Source organism: Caloenas nicobarica, chromosome 3, assembly GCF_036013445.1.
Source record: "Caloenas nicobarica isolate bCalNic1 chromosome 3, bCalNic1.hap1, whole genome shotgun sequence".
Classification (NCBI taxonomy): Eukaryota; Metazoa; Chordata; class Aves; order Columbiformes; family Columbidae; genus Caloenas; species Caloenas nicobarica.
The window spans coordinates 68,266,738-68,287,833 of NC_088247.1; the positions used below are offsets into that span (position 1 = coordinate 68,266,738).

The 21,096-nt window shown below is 41.0% G+C and overlaps 1 protein-coding gene across 1 annotated transcript in view; it reads right to left on the reverse strand.

Annotated features, from left to right (window-relative positions):
• Nucleotides 1-21,096, reverse strand: part of PLEKHG1 (pleckstrin homology and RhoGEF domain containing G1) — a 134,040-nt gene that overhangs the window by 42,631 nt on the left and 70,313 nt on the right. Inside the window, exon 4 of the mRNA XM_065631962.1 lies at nt 8,828-9,366. Coding sequence (XP_065488034.1) covers nt 8,828-9,366 — 539 coding nt within the window. The remainder of the gene's footprint in view (nt 1-8,827; nt 9,367-21,096) is intronic.

Here is a 21,096-nt window from a genome sequence, read left to right on the forward strand (position 1 = left end):
TGCTCCTTTCTGAATTCCAGAAATGCTCTATGCATCCCGCCAATGGGGAGCAAAGCTTCACTCCAGGAGCCCCTTGCCCACCACCAGCACTCTTAAATGGCACACTTTGTATTTAACCACATCTTCCCTTGACTCCCCCCTCCCAAAAGAATAAAGCCTTCCGGAAGAGAAGATTAACTTTCACCCTTTTATCTGTGTTCATTCGGATTTAGAAAGCGGGTAGAAGGTTACAAACAGCACGGTTGAACGATTTATGCCCTGCTGCAGAAGAGGGAAGACAAGAGCAGAGGCAGCCGGGCTTTTCGGCAATTCTGCAGCTCCCGAGAAGAGCAGCAGCCGTCCCAACCGCTTCTCCCACCCAGAGCTTGAGAAGGACTCACTGCACACTTACAGACAGCTGCTTTATTACTGCAGTGTAACTCCCTCTTTTGTACTGTCCAAACACAGAGCTGACTTTAAAGCAAACACAAAGTTATGGCTCTATATTTGTGCTGTCTGCATGTCTGCAGTCCCAGCCATAGGCTGCAGCTCGGCCATCACCTGGTAAAGGCGGCCCCTGTCCCAACATGTTTCTACAATCCAGCTGTAAGGTAAGAACTGGATGCAAGGTGGTGGTAGAGAAAACACAAGGCAGTGATGACATTTTATTCAGTATCTTTCAAATACTTGGGAACGTGCTGAATGAAAGACATTTATGAATGTTACCAGAAGAAATGAGACTGAGTACTGATGATGCAGATAAGAACAAACACGCATCAGTATATTTAACCCTGGCTTTGCATATTTCTTATGGGGTTAGTTTACCAACAGCTCCCTGTTCATGCCACAACATAAGCAGTTGCCTTTACCACATAAGTGGTTTGTTAGGTTACTTCTGGTTGTTCACAACACAATGTATTCCTACTGTACAGAATCCTTCCAAAGCCAGAATCCTTCTCATATGCCCAGAAAAACAAGATTTGGGGTTTGTTTCTGCTTTTGTTTTGGTTTCATTTAAGGGTACAGATGATGAGAAGCCTAAAGCATACATAGCTGGCAAAGTATTTTTGATCAAGGTCTTGGAGTTTCAGAAATAACCACGTCCAAAACTATTTAAGACGCAGACATGAACAACAGTTTTTGTATACATCCATCACTTCAGGTTGCTTTAGGATGTTTAACATGGCTCACATCCAGGAAGCAAGAAGTCTGCAGAGAAAACTGAATAGTCCTTCTGCTTCAGAAGAAAGAAGTCTGATTTACTTCAGGTATTTCTTTAAGTGTAGCCAGAACGGCTGTTTATACCTGCTTGGTAACATACCTAGTGGTGTTACTAGATACCTCACCTCTCAACAGTCTCCAGCGTGGATTGTGGTCTTGACTTTTAAACAGCAACTCCAGAAACAAAATATTAACCTTCTCCAATATAGCTGCTTCCAAATTTATTACAGATTTTTTAAGTGGAACATTCTTCTGCTCCAATTTGTACTGCTGTAACTCTGTTTAAACTTCACAGGCTTCAGGAAGGTCTCTTAGATATGTACTGAGGTCCTCAAGCACAATTTTGTTTCAGCTATCATATCTCAATATTACTGCAGAAAACCTCCCTTGCTTTTAAGCCATGCTTTCTCTGAAGAGGTCAATCAGATTTTGACACAGCTCATCCTTCATGGATGAAAAAACAAGCAGTGAGAAAGTTCATCAGCTCAGAAGTACACCAAATACTAATCACAGTTGAATATATCACTGTCATGATCATAATATTTATTTTGCACGGAATTTAAATGGCTCATCCGTATTTTCTAAATGCATAAGGATCAATCTCTAGTCATAATGAACAGTATGTGTGCTAACCTGCTTTTAACTGCTTTTTAATATCATAGCAAGACAAATTGCAAAGAAGGATCTCGCTCTGAATATCACTGCTTTACTTTAAATCTAAACTAAATGTCTTTTCTCTCTGCATGGGACAGGCTCTGCAGCTGGCCCCAGAGTGGAGAGCCTGTTTCTTAATCATCACTCTGTTCATAAGGAAATTAAAGGCAAAGTGATAAAAAAAAATCACCCACTCATCATCTGAGTTCTCTGTTTCGTGCTGAAGATTTAAGACAAATAAATGAAGCATGTCAGCAATCTTTGTCAGACAGACTAGACTTGCAAACCTGCAGTGCCTATACATGAAGCTGAAGCATTGTTCCATAGCTTTACAGCCACTGATATGGAACGCTAACTTCTGGCCTTAATGCACTGAAGAAAAATACTAATTATGAGACCACACATCACTGCTTGCTATACTGAATGAAATAAAAGTGATGAAAAGCCTCAAAAGAATGCTGTCATTAGAGTCCGATGATTACAGCAGTGCCATAAAATTCAGGATGCTTACGCTGGAGGGACTGGTACATCCTCTCACATCACAGTTATCTTCTCAATAACATTCAATAAATGTTCCATTGAAGCAATTTCCATTATGAAATTTCTCATCTACAAAATGCTCACAAAGGACAGCTCTTCTAATCATATAATTTCTTTTTATTGGGTGCTGGAATTCTGTACTGAGAAACAGAGGTATTCTTCCGGAGTAACATCTTCATGTGCAACTTACATCAGCAACCTAAAGGTACCTTCCTCAGGCATGTAGGTTGGCAGCCAGAGAAAAAGAGGCTGCAAATGGAAATTAAGTGTAATGTGGGAACAAACATTCTGGGATGCCTTAGCTATATGAGATTCCCACCTCTTGAACCAGGAGAACTTTCTCTGAGAGTTACGCTATCCAAAAACCCCAGGCACAAGCCACTATGCTTTTACTAACACACCACAAGAAGTGACAATGCGCACATGTAGCCTTCAGAGTTGTCTTTTCAACTAATTGCCTAAGACGTAGAAAAAGACATCCTCTAACCACAGCGCTGGGAAGCAGGAAACTGGGAACAATAAAATTCTGATACTGACTTCCTCTCAGAAGGGCTTCCCTTAATCACTGGTGCCACAACATGTATCTACTGCAAACGTCCAATATTTCCCCTTACAAGACTTCTTCCCACCCCTTTCAAGGGATACATAACTTCAGCAGACTTGCTCACCTTGGATGAAGCTTTCCATGCCAGAAACCTGCCTCCTTGCTGAGTTGTTTTAGGAGGTTTCAGCAAAAGCATTTCCCCCTGGCCTTTTTGAGAAAGAACACCCTTCTTTTCCTTTGCTCATCTTGAAAAACTTTGGTGACCTTTCCCCTGAGAAGACAAGCACCCCCAGGGCGACTAGCAGGGACATGAACCGTACCCTCACATCTGAAGGAGGGGCAGTAACAGACTGGAGCATAATAGAGACTTTGTTTCTGAGGGTACGTTTTTTGCTGTCTTTGTCCAAATCTCCACATATTTGACCAGTTTGGGGGAAGGGTGTGTGTATAGGGAAGGGAAGGGGAAGAAACCCCTCAAATGCACATATTCCCAATATGACCTTTTAGCAATAGTCCTCTGCACGTTTCAGCTCAGGCTTCACAAGGTCTTAACCCATAATTGCCATTCTCAGATGCTGCCAGTACATCTGGTTCAGATCTGCTCCTCTGAAGCAAGAGCAAAGATTGTTTCTGTGTCTCAGTGTTGTTCTGCAAACCTTAGGCAATGTGGAGAAGCGTTCTGGGCAGTTCTGGGTCAGAGGAGACACGAGAGATGGGAAGGCGAAAACAGGAACAAAGCTTGATGGACATCAGAAGATGGAGACTCAATGTCAGCAGAAAAGGACAGAAAAATTAGGAATGGTCATCAAAATATTGTCAGAAGAAAAGGCAGGCTGAACAAAAAGCTGAAGAATAGAGGGAGAATTACAACAGACCTGTCAAAAAGACTGACAAGCTATGTAAGAGAGTGTCTTCAGACCTGCCAAGAGAACTATGGAGAGAGATCTGGACTCAGCAGACACCACAAACATGGGAAAGAGAAAGACTGAAAGGTGATAAATCACATGAGGAAATGAGACAAAATGGACTGACAGAGGACGAGGACAGGATTTACTGCGAGAAGACCTAGGGCAGATGGGCAGGAAGACCATAGGCAGAAGACTCTGCAGAGGAGAACTGGAATTTCTAGGTAAAAAGGCTTGAATGAGGAGTCTGAAATACATTAAAAAAAAAAAAAAAAAAAGTGGCAGAGGACAAAAGATCCAGAGAGTAGACAGGCAAAAGACTTCAACTAGTCCAGTAGGGATGGTTTAAAAAATGTCATATTCAGTGTGAAAGGGTAGAAGAATTCCTTCACATAAAAGAAGTCTCCCAGATTTCAGGTGGAGTTCAAGATTCCTAAAGCTCAACCTCGGTTTGCATCAAATATTTGTGAAATGCACTGACAACGCATGCTTCACTCCCCTCTAGTTGCAGTATAGATGTCAATGACTTTTTACTGATATTATTTTACTGATAGGAGTTCTTATATCACACAGCTGAGGTTCATGCAGTAGATCTAGATGTTCTCAACAGGCTGATATCACTGTGAGAGTTTATCCAATGTAACATGATAGATGCATGCACTGTAACAGTGCATTTGCATAATTCCTTCCTTTTGCAAAGGTAAGCCACAAACGTGGTTTCTACAGTTATAAGCATTTGTACAAATTATGAATATAGGCTTCTGACTCCTGTGCCCACAAGGGCAAAACACATTTTTATTATAAACTCAGGGACAGCATTTTACTCAGGAAAAAAAAGTTAGTTCAGTAAGTTACTCTAACTGAATCTTATGCCTATTCTAAATAAATTACTACTTGAAAAAGTCAGGCTGGGTCCTGAAGAGGAGAAGGTCTGCAGTTTCTGCCCTGGCCAGTACACCTGTCAGCATGACACAAGCAGGAAGCAGAGGTATCCGATTTCTCATCACAAACTTGCCCAAAACACGCTTCAAGATGTACTAATTCAAAATTTTAATTATACTTAACAGATCATCTGATAAAACACATCAAACAATGGAAAAGTTCACTCTATCTTTGTTACAATGCTTGTCTGTGCAAGAATCACAGCAGCACACCTCAAAACAATCATAATTCAACTGTTCTTTCAGGTTACAGACAACATGGCTGTACTGGCTAGAAAGGCAGCTGGTTTTAATGCATATGCTGGGGCAAAGGGAGCCAAATAGGGCCTGTATGGCCTCCTCTCACTCATCCTAAGCCCAGGAAATATTTCTTATCAGCAGTTTACAAGAAAGCTGGAGAAACTCAGCAGGTTTACAATTATCAATTAAAGATCACATTAGCCATATCCTATGAAGTCGATTTCTACATCTGTCCAGCACTTTGGCACTATTAAGAACAAATACCACTCAGATACGCAAAAGCCAATAAAAGTTATGCCTTTCTAGTTTCTTTTTAGTTATTTACTTACAAATGACCTAACAGAACTAGGTCAATAAAGGCATCAAAAAGGGTGAAACTTTATTTTTCCCCATTTACTCCATAATCTTTTATATCAAGCCTGATAACTCTACATGTTGTAAGGCTAACATAGGTTGAAAGGACACTGCCTAAAATACTCTGCTGGGCTAACTCTTAATGAGGTGACTTTGGATAAAATGAATAGTACCAGGATCCTACATGCAATTTCACACCATCCATGTTAATAGGTCATTTGCATACAGCTATGTATGTTCTTTACATTTGTGTTCAACTAATCTCGGAAACCAGTTCCAGGCACACGAAGGACAAGAAGGTAATCAAGAATAGCCAGCATGGATTCACCAAGGGGAAGCTGACCACCCTGACAACTTTCTACAACGAAATGTCTTGGTAGATGAGTGAAGAGCAGTGGATACTGTCTACCTCGACTTCAGAAAGCCTTCTGACACTATCTCACACAAGATGCTCATGGACAAGGTGATGAAGTATGGGCTGGATGAGTAGACAGTCAAGACTGATTGAGAACTGGCTGAACAGACAGGCCCTGAGGGTGGTGATCAAAGGCACAACATCTAGCTGGAGACCAGTAACTAGCAGCATACCTCAGAGGTTAATACTGGGTCCTGTCCTTTCTAAGATGTTCATTAATGATCTGGATGACCGGAAAGAGTGTGGATGTATTAAAAACCACAAAAACAAAACCACCACCACTCCCCTCCTCCCTCCCCTCCCCCAAAAAAATCTTGACTGTGGACCACAGGCAAACATGTTTTGCTTTACACCAGAAATTTAGAGAGTGGATTCACGGACATGAGTTTTGACACCCTCTCACTTCTAGCTCTAGAATCTTTTTCAAACTGCTCGAAAGAACAGTAAGAACATGTTCTTTTTGTTTCCATTGTATATCGAGAAGGTGGCATCAGCAAATCCCCACTACCAGGGGACAAAAAGCCATAGACTAGATCTGTACCAACAGCTCTCAGCTGGGGGTAGAGGGTGATTAAAACGGTACCTATTGATTTCTCCCTTTCTGTTCTTACGCCATCCTCAGCCTGACATCTCTTCAGCTTTTAGCTCTTTATACCTGGGTTGCCCTGCTTCTTTTCCTCCCTCCCTACTTCCTCCCGCCAAAAACCAACCAACCAACCAGCCACCCACCCACAAAAACAAAAACCAAACCACTCCAAAACAAAAAAACCTTCTGATTATTTTTAATCTGTGTACATAAGGTTCTATATTGCATTCAGCTGCAAAATTCACTAGAAAGCTTCAATTCCAACCAATTTCATACTTCCCTCAACCTTCCACTTCCTGGGTTTTCTCTCATTTCCTCATATTGTTTTCCCTCATGATTTTCTCTCTCCATTTAGCACTGGTTCATCTGCTCATGCTTTCCTCTGCCAGCTCCCACCTTCATGTAGCTCTTCAGTTCCCACACACTTCTTGGGCAACAGTTGTCCTTTGACCCTCCCCAGCTCCCCTTTTCCCTTTCTCATCCCATTTCCTAGCCAGCTGCCAAAATCTGACCCATGTTTATCTGGAGAATAAGACAGATCAAGCTGCTTCCCTTCATCTTAGTTTGGATCAGCACTACTCAGCTGGCTGCCAAACTAAATGACCTCAAGTCACAAAGGCTTGGATAATCAAATCCTGCAAAGCTGTGACACTCCTGCAGATGTCTGTGGAGTCTTCCCATCCTCCTCACAGCCACCACCCTTGGTTAGGTAAATCACTGCAGCATTGCTAAGGTAACATGAGGAGAAAAGAATTCTGAGAAACATAAAACACAGGGTCCTCGTGCTTCCAGTCACACCTCCCTCCCCGAAGACCAAGCAAAGCACATGCACAGCCTGAGGTAGCTGGTTCCCCACTGTCCTCACTGCTTGGGAAGGAGCTCCTCTGAAGCACTCAGATCCTCAAAATCTACCTAAGAAAAGCCCCACTGCCAACCACTACATTTCTCAAATAGGCTCTTTAATGCCACATAGACCTTTCAAGATTCATTACTTATTAGCTACTGTAGGAAGTACGCTTGGGTATTTCACAGGTAAATTCCTCCAGTTTTTTCATAACTTCAAGAGCATTTGCCACATTTAATCTATATCTACTGTAGTGGTGCTTAAAGTATTTACAGCAAGCATTTGTTGGTCTTCCTACTTGTGAATGGAAAATCTATTTCAAGATTTTGATGATAGTTTCCAGTTTCTCAAGTCATACAGTTTACTACACAGGAAGACGAGTGACAGTTAAGGTTTCCAAAACCATGGTGGTCATGCCTAGCAAACAGTGACTGCGCACAGAAGATGGATTGCTTCTGCAGCATATGACAACCTGAAACACTCCAAAATGAAACTTAGCCAACAGTTGAATGTAGAGAAACAGCAGCAGCTACAGAAACCAAGAAAGTCTTGTAGAAAAAGCCTTCTTTGTGAGAACTCTGCAGGGTGGGGATGTTTAATCATGACATGCACTTGTGTTATCAAAGCCTTAGTGTTTTTTCCCACTCATTCCTTGTGCAACCAAGTCGGTTGGAAATGCAGGTGGGGAGAGTGTGTCCAGCTGACTGATACTTCCTTTTGCAGATGACCTCATACAGCTACCTAAAGCTAAATATTCTATAAACAGCACATTAAACATGCACCTCCCAAGAAATCCTTCTATGCAGGTAGTCATACACACATAGGTTAAGTACACAGACTACAAACAATAGCCAAGGGACTTAACTGTCACCTTCAAAAACACAAAAGAACAAGACTGATGGCACAAGTTGCAAGTACATGGAGTGAGCAGAACAATTCACAGAAGGACTCATCCATACTTTTCCCTGTACTAGAAAGGGGAAATGAGAGATACTGTTCATCTGGGGATTGGACAAACATGTCACTGCTGCTAATAAATGCTACACCCATTTATTAAGCACCACCCATTCAGAATTAGTTTTAAAGAAAACATAATTCCTTCATGAAACAGTCAAACAATAGAGTTTTCCAGCAAATAAATAGGCCATATTCAATACTGCATGAAAAGGAGAAAAAGGCAGGAAAAAACTTGCAGTACTAGGATTTGGTGGGGGGAAAAATTAATAAGTGAGATTCTTCAGATAAAGCATGAAAAGGGGCAAACAAAAAGCTGTCTCCTGTTTGCTTCTTGCTGTACATTCTAAGAAACAGTACGGGGTTTTTTTGTAAATAAACACTACTTGCAAAGAGCTTACCACTGCTCACTACTGCTGTCAACTGTAGAATGTTTTTCCTGTTTTCTTCTTCATGAACATGTAGTAACAGTTCAGACTTGTCTAATCAAATGAAAACTAGAAACACACAAGAACAATGATGTTACGCTAATTTATAAAGACCAGCAAATGCCAATTCCATTGTCAGGTCCATCTGTCCTGTTGCGAAATCAAACAATGTAAAGAGCAGCATTATGGAACAGTTAACACCATCCTAAGCAAGACTCCTACCTTCACGATGCTTTTTAGGTCCTGCACATACATCTTCTCTGTCTCCAGAATCTCTTGGACCACTCTGTCTACATAGAGGAGCTTGGGACTGGTGGGCTCCGTGACCAGGGACATCGCAGAGTTTTTACTTATTCCTTTTGATTCTGCTTTCCTTGGCATGCTTAGCCTTTTTTCAAGGCTTTCCTCAGGATCCTCTTGCTCTGCAGGGGAGCTTTTGCGTGGCTTGTTGCTGGAAAACCGCCTGGCTGGGACCAGTTCTAGGTTGATGGCGCCCGTTTCTTTATCCTGGTTGAACAAACCCAAGTGGCTGTTTGAAACCAAGGTCGTTCTGCTTCCAAAGGAGCAGTGGCTGTCCCTGGAGGAAGCAGAGGAGGAAGTGGAGCTAAAGCTCACAGGACGGTCACTGTCTGACAGGTCCATGGTTTTTTTTTCACAGTAGCGGAAAGGTCTGCTCTCCTTGTGCAAATCTTCCCCTTTCGTCTTGGAGTCGAGGACCTCCGTCACAGCTGGTAAAACATCAAGAGGTAAGTGGAAGTCATCTAAAAAAAAAAAAAATAGAAGTGGATTTACTGTTGCTGCTCTATATAACACAAATTTGACAACAGATACTTTTAAAGCTTTTTGCATACAAAACGGCCACAACTCTATTTTAACTAAAAGACAACCAGAACAATGCAATTTGCAGGTCACCGTGGCTCTAATGCTTTTAAGGTGGTGGGGATCTCCCACTGGGGGCTACTACGCAGGCACCACACACCTCCTGCTCACATACATGTCTCTGGCTCATCCTTCTTGTGCCAGCATGCTGGGCCTGGTGCTCGTGCACATTCTACCCAGGCTCAGCACAGGAGAGAAATAAGACTCGAAGATTTTTCCCTAAGGTTAAAAAAACCCTCTGTCCAGAGCCATACCTGCTATCTCCAAGCTGAGCACTGACCCTGGCTTGGATGCTTTGGAAAACTCAGGAATCACACAATGATAGCAAACAATATCTTTCATTTTGAATGCTGTAAGACCAACAGTAAAACAAAAACCAAAAGCAGTTATCAATTACCAGCTCTATGGCTTGTACAAAACCACTAAAATCAGAATAATTTCCCAATGAAAATATTATAGCTTCTGAAAAAAGAGTTCCCATAGGAAAGTGTTCTGCCAAATAATTCCGTTTTCTACTGGGAAAATAAGTCATTCTAAAACTGCTCAACTGAAGCCAACATATTGCCCCCTGCTGAACTGACCAAAAGCTGTTTTTCAAATCAGTGCAAAAAACAAAATAAGATATCTGTCTTCCTGATGGCATTTTAATTCTACTTTCTTTTTGCTGCTGAAATGCCCTACAGGCCACTGTCCACGATGCAATGCAGATTTCTCTCTGGCCAAGTTCTGTGTGAAGCACCATGAGAATCTGCAGAAGCAGCTGTGGGTAAATCCAATACTTCAAGGTTTCATTTCAGTAAGAAGCGTCCACCCAAAAAATCCTGCCTCAAACTCAAAGAATTTCAGAATGTCTGTCCTTTGAAAAGGGAAACTCGTGACAATTCAGGAAGAAAGGCAATACTGAAGGTACCCACACAGTGGTAGCTTAGTCCTTACCTTACTCCAATTTATTTAAAAAAAAAAAAAAAAAAAAAAAATTACACCAGCAATTACAGCTGCAGACAGCAGTTTTGGTAAAGAAACCATAAAGCCAGTAAGCTGCAGATTAAACCTGCGCAACCTTTAAGGTGGCCCTACTTCAACTGAGGCAGAGTGGCTCTGCAATTATGAGCAGAAACCTCCCGGACACGGCTCCTGCTGCACTTGGTCGGAGAGGAGGGGCAGGAGGAAGAATTTCATTCATCACAGAAAGCCATTCCTTCATTTTTCAAAATCAAACACTACTATTTATTTTAAAATAATATTTTTTTAAAAAATATATAAATAAATAAATAACCAACCACAACCTAAAGCAAACAAAAAGAAAAAAAAAAAAAAAGAGCCCATAGAAGAAAGTTTGATTTATTTGGCCTATCCTGAATGCATAGGATTTTATTTTTACATGAGTAATTAATACCACCATTTCAAAAATGATGGTATTAGCTTTCTGTTAAGGAGAAGTATTGCCCTCAAGGTAACACATGGAATTAACACTGAGAGTAATTTGCTCATTACATGGGTCAGAAATTGGGCATTAGATTAAAAACCTAATTTGGCACCTCTGTACTCCTGGTTTTACCTTTAAGTCTGAAAAATCTACAGCCTTTCTTTGTGCCAGGTTCTTCTGGTTTTGCAGCATAGAAGCATATTTTCTTACCCTTCTTGAATAAACCACATCAAGTACAAACTCCAAAGTAAAATATAAAGCAATAAATCAGTAAAGTATTTAAAACTGAAGAATGCTGCGAAATTCTCTTGTTTCTGAACGGGTATGGGCAAAGATGTTTGCCTTCCTATTGCTTGTGATAAGAAAGTATGCATTTTTGATAAGAAATAATGTATTTTTGTTATCAGCTTTGGATCATTTTTCATGTTCAGTTAGAAAGCACAATGTTGCTGTGCAGATGTAAACCCCCTTGAAAAAGGCACAAGATAAACAAGATAACAGGGATATCCTTCCACTAACTTACTCCAAGACATTTTACTAAAATTACATGACAAAGAAACAACTGATTAGCCATATTTAGGGGGGAAATAAAAGGTTCCTGTGGCATTCCATTACTCCATGCCCTTTTCTTCCTGTTTCACTGATATGTGGTCTGCCTCTCAGATAACCTGAAGGCATTAATATGTAATATTTGCTTCACAAACATTGTCAGACTCATTAATATAAAAGACAAACAAAACACAGTTCAGGTCAATGAAATTTGAGTCAGAATACATGTTAAAAGTAGTTTTTCATAAGACAAACTTGTAGCCAGAAGCACTGTGAAAGCTTAACGTGCCTTATAAAAACAAAACAAAGAAAACTTATTTTCTTGTTTAATGACAATGTCATTGCTTACAAAAAAACCCCACAAACAACAACCAAAAAAAACCAAAAACAAAACAAAACAAAAACCCACAACAACAAAACAGGATTAGTTGTAATAGTTAAAATGGGCTTGCTCTTTAGCACCTGTATTCCACCGACCTTGGTGAACCCCTGGCACCTGCCAGGCACAGCTAATTAATTGCATGCAACGCAGTTGGCTTAAGTTCCTCCATTTTTTTAATACCAATGACTATTCCTGTATATTTCTACACAAATTACACCAAACATACTATTTGCTACTTGAAAATTTCGGTCTGTTTTGTCCTCAAAGCTTCCTCTTGACTGGCAGCCTCAAAAGTTACTTTTTACTTCATTCTTACTCCTTTCCCAGCCATGTGTAAATCAGTCATTTGGCTTCTCTGTGGAAAATTTTTGCTAAAATTTTGCCCGTCACATCTCCAGCCAGTGAAAAGCATTGGTGGGGCTCCATGCAGATGGCATGGAAGCTCAGTGCTCTGGCAGAGCAGCAGCTGAGCACCCACGCAGCTGGAGAACCCAGCAGAATCACAAGGCACACGGACACGAAGCTTTCGGTGGGGCACAAAACCGGGAAGCAGCTGCCTTTCCTCAGCTGGCAAGTCCTGTCCCAAACACTTTGCACCCTGTCTGTGGAAGTCAGGGCTTGGGAACAAGCCCTGGCTCTGCCCAGCCCTCAATTTCTCCCTCAGCTACATGTAGCTGTTACAAACCCACAGCCCTTCCCAATAACAAAGGATTTGAAAATTTTCTAAGGCTTCACAACTTCATATTTAGAAACCCCTCTGAGCAGCATTACCCCTGCTGTTGAAATCAGGAATTTTAGATGATTTCTACAGTCACAAGTCCATCAAAAAAGGCAGCAGCTGAATCCAGCTCATTACCACAGCCATGTGCCCATCCTTCTTTTCTCTTGTTGGGGTCTACATTTGGCTTTTCAGAGCTCTGGTATAGTTTTACTGCAAAGTAACTTCACTCTTGCACCAGCAGCCTCAGGTCTCTACCGACTGCCCATGAAAAATTCACAAGCAAATTAATGAGAGTGAGGGGAAAGGGGAAACAGCCTCCCCCAAGACTGCTGTCTACTATATACTGATACTGCTACCTACTATACTGACACAGTGCCTTTGCAAACCCCGTAACCTCTTACAAATTTCTGTCTTTGATACAAACTTACTAAAAAAAGCAAGTTCATTTCTCCCATACCCTGAGGACCTGATTTACAAGCAACCCCCCACCAGCCACCAATTTCAGCAGCAGCACCAGCAGGCAGGGGCATTCACCAAAACTCAGGCTGCAAACAGTCTGTGTCATCACAGGTACCCCCAGACCCACAGCAGCACAGGCTCTGAGCAAGTCTTGTACGCCCTGACCCACATCTGCCCGGTTCACTGCTTTTTTTGTTAGGTGTTCTTTTGTTTCCTAAACCTTTTCAGTGACAGACCAAAATAATATCGAGAACTTTTGTGAGTTGTGATTAACGGTATTTAACTCAGTCTGGGGGAAAAAAAAAAAAAAAAAAAGAAAAGAAAAAAATCTTCAATTTGCATACTTTCATTAAGGAATAACAGTAATTACTTGTTAGTTCAGCACTGAATGGAGGATAATTACTACTTGTCCCTACTCACAAGGAAATAAGTTCCCCGAACAAGGTCATTTCTTGCTTGTGCCTTTGCATGAATGGAGATAGCCTCTCCCCCTCCCCACCAAAACTCCCTGCTCTCCCCTGCAACACACGCACACACCCCCTGGGCGCAGCACAACCCCAGCAAGAACATGTCCCTGCTCTACAGCAGTGCAAGGGCAAGAAACACCCGTGTTTCACCCCAACAGACAACTGTAACGTAAGTTACAACACCGAAGGGACATGCAGAGCAACTATCTTGGTGTATCTCGTGTTTCCAGTGTGCAGCCATTAAAAAGTTCTCTCCAAATATGCTTACAGTTCTATCAGTTTAACAAATATCTCATTCCTGTAGCTATATTCATGGTAATGATAAATAGTTTTCCATTATCTCTGCAACTTTGGCTGTTCTAGAACATTAGCATACAATGAGAGAAAAAGTGCTTTAAGTCCATTTTATATTTAAATACGAAGACCCCAATCCCTATCTAAGTATAGGTATTTATTCCTCCAAGTTGTTTACTGCACATGACTTTTTGAGACATACTGCATGACTAAAAACTCAGAAGTCAATTTATATTCATAATTAGTACTGTTGTTGCCTTCCCCTGGCATGAGAAAGAGCACCTCAGATGTTATCTACAAAGTCAACTTTTCCAGAAATTACAGGCTTCACATCCTCTGGAAGTTTAGCTACATGAAAGTGATGAGACTACAAGAAATCTTTCCTGTATTTTCCTTGAGATATTTTCGTATTTCAAATAAAGCATTCATACTGTGGATACAATTAAGTAATATTGTTTACAACAATTTCTACCTTCAGTATCAAATTCAAATGCAGCACTGGAGTTGAGAAACATGAATGTTACACAGCTGCCAGACTGAGGAAGATTAAAATACATTCACTACAAGAATCCCAACACGATCTTAAATTAACTCCCTATATCCTCTGCTCTGAATATTGTCCAAGTGAAAGTCAGCAGATTTTTAATTACTCCATTTTGCATATGAACACATATAATTCCTAAAACTAACACCCTCTGTGAATAAAATCACATTAGAAAGCTACAATACTAGCAGGATTAGATCTCTAGTCTGAACTGTCACAAACAATATGCTGCCAAGTACTTAGCTGAACTTTGAGCAACAGAAATCCCATTTATTAGAAATCTTACAGTAGGGAAAAAAAATCACCAACTAATGCAACTAATGTGCCTCTGTCTGTCAAGTTACTGTCACCCCCCTCCCCATCCCCCCTGCAATATTTCAAGCACAATAGCCTTTGTCACAACCAAGCACGCTAATGTCCGAGAACATTATTGCAAGGGAAAATCCTCTGCGACAGTATCTCACCACTGAGGAATGTCTCTGGCTCCTCGCACCCAGGACGACCAAGTCCCCTCTATTTTTCCAGCCCTCTCTGAACAACCCACGACCTACCTGTGCAGCAGAGGAGAGGCGCAGGCTCTGCCTTCAGCTGTTCCCGAATTACCTCATTGGGCACTTAGGTAAAATGAGAAGCTCTTACTAGTCTGTACAGCTCCTTCGCCAGAAATATTGCATGAGTCAGCTTTTATCTATCAAAACCCTAAACACAAAGGCTTTACAGAAACCTGATTCACAACTTTCTCACTGCCTTTTTCCCGGTGCACCAACAGTCTTCGGCACCGCTAAGAGCCTTAAATGAAAACATGACATCATGCAATTCAGGGACAGGACAATGGGCATCACCGTGGGTAACTTTAAAATGCACACTTCACTGAGCAACACCCACTAACTTCCATTTTTCCAGGCACAGCGCTGTGAAAACATCAAATAGAGCCCCCACTTTCACGGCATTAATTACCCTTTGCTCCTTGATTTGCAGACGATATCGATAAGGATGTAAAGCAAATAAATCACCTGCTGGTATTGTGAAATTTCTGTGTTTATGTTAGAAACTCCCATGAACCTGTGATGCAATAGGATGATCCTCAGCAATAAGATCATTCTGGTTTCTGTTCTGCCCTAACATAAACAGGAACTGGCTTTTGCAGGGTGCTTGTGAAGCTTCGGTGTTTTTTTTTTTAAGAGGGAGAGGAAAAACTTGGAGGAAGAAAACGTGAAAACCAAACCATCAAGTGCTCTGTGCTAAATCACAATGAAGCAAAGTAGAAGGAAAAAAAAATAGTTTTGTGGGAAAGGAGACAGTGAGAGGGGAAATCAGGATCAAAGATGAAGAAAAGGAGAAAAAAAAAAAAAAATTATATAGACCAGTGGGAAAGCTGATGGCTCTCTTAGCTTGCGAAGGAGGTGATGGGATTTCTATCTTGAAGCTGGGAGGCAAAAGAAGTCAAAATAGTTCCCAGCTGCTGGCATCACTTTCCAGGTGTGCTCTAACACCTGCATGCGCAAACCTAGTCTGCTAAAAGATATGCTATCTTTAAAATCATCTTGAAATTCACTCCCGCTCTCCTTGTACGTAACATGGCCTCGGCTTCATTCTGAGTTTTCCTAAAGAGCATAGTCCTTGAACAACGTTTTTCAGCAGGAAACTGAAGGTAGAAAAGGAAGCAAAGACAGCCTTGAGACCATTCGCAAAGCTGTGAAACACTTTGATCTGAATGTCGGGGCTGTAGAGGTGAAAGTCCCTTCTACCCAGGCTGAAAGATCAGATTGCCATGCTGCCACGTCTGAGATCATACATCACCACATACATTCTCCTGTAGTTTCTGAGTTGTTTTTTTTTAATACTTACATATATACATTAAAAGCTATACATACACATGAGCACTTTTTGCAAGATCTGTGCAATACTTCAGACAGAGCCACCATGTATCTGTAAGTGCTGGACACACCATTAGGCACAGGATGGCCAACACTGGTCCCAATATTCCCAGAACACACACAGTGCAGCACCCAGCTACTCAGTCAAATAACCCACAATGTGGCAAATTTACCATACATTTGCTTATGCTCCACATTCACATGTATTTCTGTCAGGAGCTCCTTCAGACCTTTGCTTCTTCACACCTTGTGCCCACCTTGCCTATGGAGCTTTTATCACCTCTGAGGGAGGTTTTCATTAACTCCTGGGCAGACCTGTAGAGCATCAACCAGCCATAGGGCATTGCCTGGTCACTTCTGTGAAGTCCTATGACACAGAAACAATACCAGCAGCTTCGTCATTTCACAATGACAAACCTCCTGAACGCTGAAGGCTCAACTCCAGCCTGGTGACAGACCCAGGGGCAGGTGGTGACAGAAAGCTTCCCATGTCTGCTCCAGTGGGCCAGGTATAGGCAGGGGCTGCGGTGATGCAGCATGAGCTTCAGCCACTGGTCTGAACTGGCACAGTGAGCTCCCATGTGCATTACAGGGGGTGGGAAGGAGAGGGGAGCAGAGCTGAGGTCCTTATTCTGCTCTGCCTTGCTCTTTCTTCTCTGCACACCCACATTTGACCTTAGCTCTCCCTTATATTCCCACATATAAGTCAGCAGGAGTTTACCCCATACATGAGGATTTCCCCAAGAACAACCTGTCACTCCCCATCACTTTAAACATGCACAGCACTGAGAGCTGTCAGTGCAGGAGACTAGAAACTCAAAAGCCTTCTGTTTTACTGTCTAACGTGCATCGTCAACGAAACAGTACAAAGGTATATCAGGAAAATAATGTTTTTGCCTCACTTCTCGTTTTCTAGCATTTCATATCCCCCGAGTTTGGCTTTTGTTTATCTGCATTATCTTTTAGGAGCTGCATCCATTTCTCTGCCCCCTCTCCTGCTCCCTCCCATTGTGTGCGCAGTGCCATAAGACCACATTATTAATGCATCAGGATTAAGAGTTGAGAAGGGTGACGTATTTTTATTTTATTTTGGAACAAAGTCTTGATTTTTCTAAACTTGAACAATAAGTGGAGTTTACAGAGGTTAGGAATTATGTTATTCTGTAATTCCCAATTGGCTAAGGATTTACTGAAGAAATAAGTTATCCTCAGCAAAATTTAAAAACAGACCCATAACTCAACCACAGGGTACATTCAGGCTTAAGGACACACTGACATCTTCAGCAAAAGTGCAATGTAATGTATTAATAACTCTCTGCAATGCAGTAGCTATTTAATCTGTATACAGTACTGCAGAGACACCTAACAAAAGGAACCAGCCATCACATGCTGCTGATGTACTGCAACACAAATAGAGCATATGGATCCAATGCTCTATATATAGGCCTTTTAAAAAGATTATTTTCCATCTCCTTGTGAATTTTGAAGGCTTGCTTCTCTCCTCTTTTAAAAAAGATGGCCTGGTTCTATTCTATTCTAAATCAGAGCAAATAAAAATTCAGTGAAGACAGACATGTAGATATGAATGCATATGGAAGCATAATACCCTAGATGATAATGTAATCAAAGCTTTTACATCCTTTTCTTCTCTGCCCACACTGGTAGCATTCAGTGAAGAAGAGTAAACAGTAAGCATTCAACATGATGCTGCTTGAATGCTTTGGTATTTTTATATTCAAACTTCAGTGCCGTGACCTGAATGAAAATCCACATGGACTCTTCTTTCCACCCAGCACCACACAGGATCAGACCTTGCTGCTGGCACATCACTAGTGTTTTTCCATCCTACACTACATCACTGTAACCGTGCTTGGACATCAGGTCTGGTTTCTAGTTCTTCTTGGACTGTCTCATAGCTAGCAATGTAAAGCAGGCAAAATAAGCTGTAGAGAGGGATGCACAGTTCCAGCAGAAGAGAACACAGCATCCAGGAATCAGTCTTACAGTTACAGTGAAAAATGTAATTGTGTAACCACACAGAAGGCATCTTTGCACAATTCATCTCTTCCAATTTAACAAGAACTCGTAACTACAATATCTAGCACAAACAGATTAGTTCTTTTAAACTCATTTTAAGTCTGTTGTTAACTTCTGCCACTGAATTTTTTGTGGACTTCCAAACCTTTCCAGTGAAAATCCTGCCCGAAAAAAACCCTGCATTTTGTAAAAGCCAGTTTTCTAGAACAGCTGCTGACTTTGTTACATGCCAAATAGAATTGAGTTTCAAATCTTTAAATAATTGATGTTTTTCTTTAAATCTGGCTAAATGATTTCTCCCATTTGCTTTTGAACTGGAGACACTTACTGGAACCTCCTCTGCACCTCAGGAAGTTTAGCAACTACAATTTTGAAACAGAACTGAAATAGTAATGCCAGACTCATACTAACAGATGTTTGCATTTACTAAAAAATAAAAACTTTCTTCTGGGTTTCCTCTCTTGAATAAAAGTTGCAGAAAGCTGTATTCATGTTTACATCTTGGAGAGAAGAATCCTTAAATTCTACCCAGGTTGGAACTAAGGCTTACTAATGATCTGGCTCCATCACAGACTGGCTCTGGCATTTCAAGTCATCAGTCATTTTCTTATGCTCATCCTGCTAAAAGGGAACGTTAAGTCTTATTTTTAAGGTGGCGTTATAACAATAAGCTAACAGCTTTATCAAAATCCCAGTTCAATGGGAATATATTCAGTGACGGTTAAAGGACTCAGGACTTAATAAATAACTGTGACAGATTTTTGCAGGACACAATACTTAGTATTTTGAAATCTTACAGCACTTTACACGAAAATAAGTAAAAAGAAACCAAGCAGGTGTTCAGGTTCAAAGGAATACAACATACCACAGGTTTTCTCAGCACATTGCTTCTGTAGCTAAGTATGGTATTTTAGATAACTAAGGTCAAGAAAAGCAAGACTGCTAAACGGCGACAAAATAACTAGTCACAGCAGAAAAATCAAGGTGTCTTATTGCTACCACATACAAGAGATCTGCAAAAGCACAGACACTCCAAATCTTCGGTTTTTATATTCTGCTGATGATCCTATCACATCCTGACTGCTGTTTACCTTGATTTGGTCCTTTTCTACCCCCCCCTTCCCTTTCTTGTCATTAAACTATCTCAGTGAAAGCCACTCCAACAGAACCATGCTTGTGATGAAGAAGTGGCTTCACAGTGCTTTCGAGTTGCTTTAAGGCCATTCTGGACTGCATGCAATATTTTCTACTATTTTTTATGTGTTACTTCATTAAGACAAACCACTGAGAACAACAAAATTCCTGTCTCAAACAAGGAGTACTTCCATTGGAGCTTTTGTATGCAAGAAGCAAACAAGGAATTGAGATTAGAGATCACTGCAGTGTTGGTGTACAGAGAGCATGGCCTCTGCACCCATGTACAGATGGTGTTACTGTCTGCATCACTTACCAACATATCAGTGTTCAAGATTAACAGTGCCAAGAGTCACACTTCAGAAGCTACAGGGCAAGAAGCAAACAGATTAGAGGCTTGAGTTTGCTTACAGTGAACACTTGGTGCATAATTCACAGCCGATGACTTACTGAGTCATCGGCCTTTCTCCGCACTTTCTTCTTACTAGAACAATAACATGCTTAATTCAAACCAGGAAGACGGTCATTTTATTTAAGTTATAGATATATTGCAGACCCCCTATGCCTTCTTTACCACCAGCTACAGAAAAATAATCCTGTGGACTTAAGAGTATTACAGTTCTCTAACATTCTTATTCAGAGGTATTTTAATTGGATTTTATACACATATAATACCCTACAAAGAAAGTCAGTGAAAAGGGCTCTTCAGATTTCTGTTGAGCATTGGATTTATTATACAGTTTATTGTCAATCCGGAAAAAAACCAACCCTGATAAATACAAACAAGAGAGGGGCATAAAACCTCACTCATAAAAATGTTTTACAGCAAGATAGGAGAAATTTCAAACATTCATGAAAAGACATCAGATAACAACTGTTTGCTACCATCCTTCTGCTTTCCTGACTTTTACCGTTGGTGCTATATGACTTCTCTTTTGCAGCCTTTGAACACTTTTACATTGGCCAGTTTTCAGCCTGCTTGTTAACTACAATAAATAACATCTAAATCCGTCCATGTGGCCCAAACAACTGCTGCTATTTAGTAAACAACTCAGATGAGCTTTCTCAGTGTTTCGATCAGAGACAAGGAAAACAGAAACTTAGACCCCTATTTAAATCCTGTTAGTACAGCTAAAGGAGTTTTCTCAGATTTCTCCCTCACACTGTGCCTTTCTTCCAAATAGGGACATTCAATCCTACCATTTTTCTTGTTGTTCAGGTTTTCCACTTACTTGTTTTCTGTGAGAAAGGAGTGGCAAATCCTTCCATATTTAAATATTAGAGCTGGGATCCAAACAGAAGTCTCAAATCCAAAACATCAGCCCAGACTTGGAGAAACTTGGCCACAAAGGCCAACACTATGGTCTAAAATGAGTGACGGTGGGGGATGAGGAAGGGAGGATGTAATAACTGTGATGGAACTGCAGGGTTTTCCCAACAAGCTGTGCTAGAAAACAATTCTTTTTGTTGGTCCTTTTTCTAGAGAGAATATCAAAGGTTTCTGAACTGCATACCCTAATACACATAGGAATTTACACGGTAATTTGGTGCATGGTTTAGCATTTAAGAGCCATTCTCATGAGTTACCCAGGGTCTTGGTTTATTTTCAAAAACCTCACATAGTAAAAACATTTACTTTCTTCCAAAACCTGCGATCTAATTAAGAACGTTAAGCTGTAAATCCTCAGTGAACTATCTTCTGTTATGCCTGTGCTTTCCCTT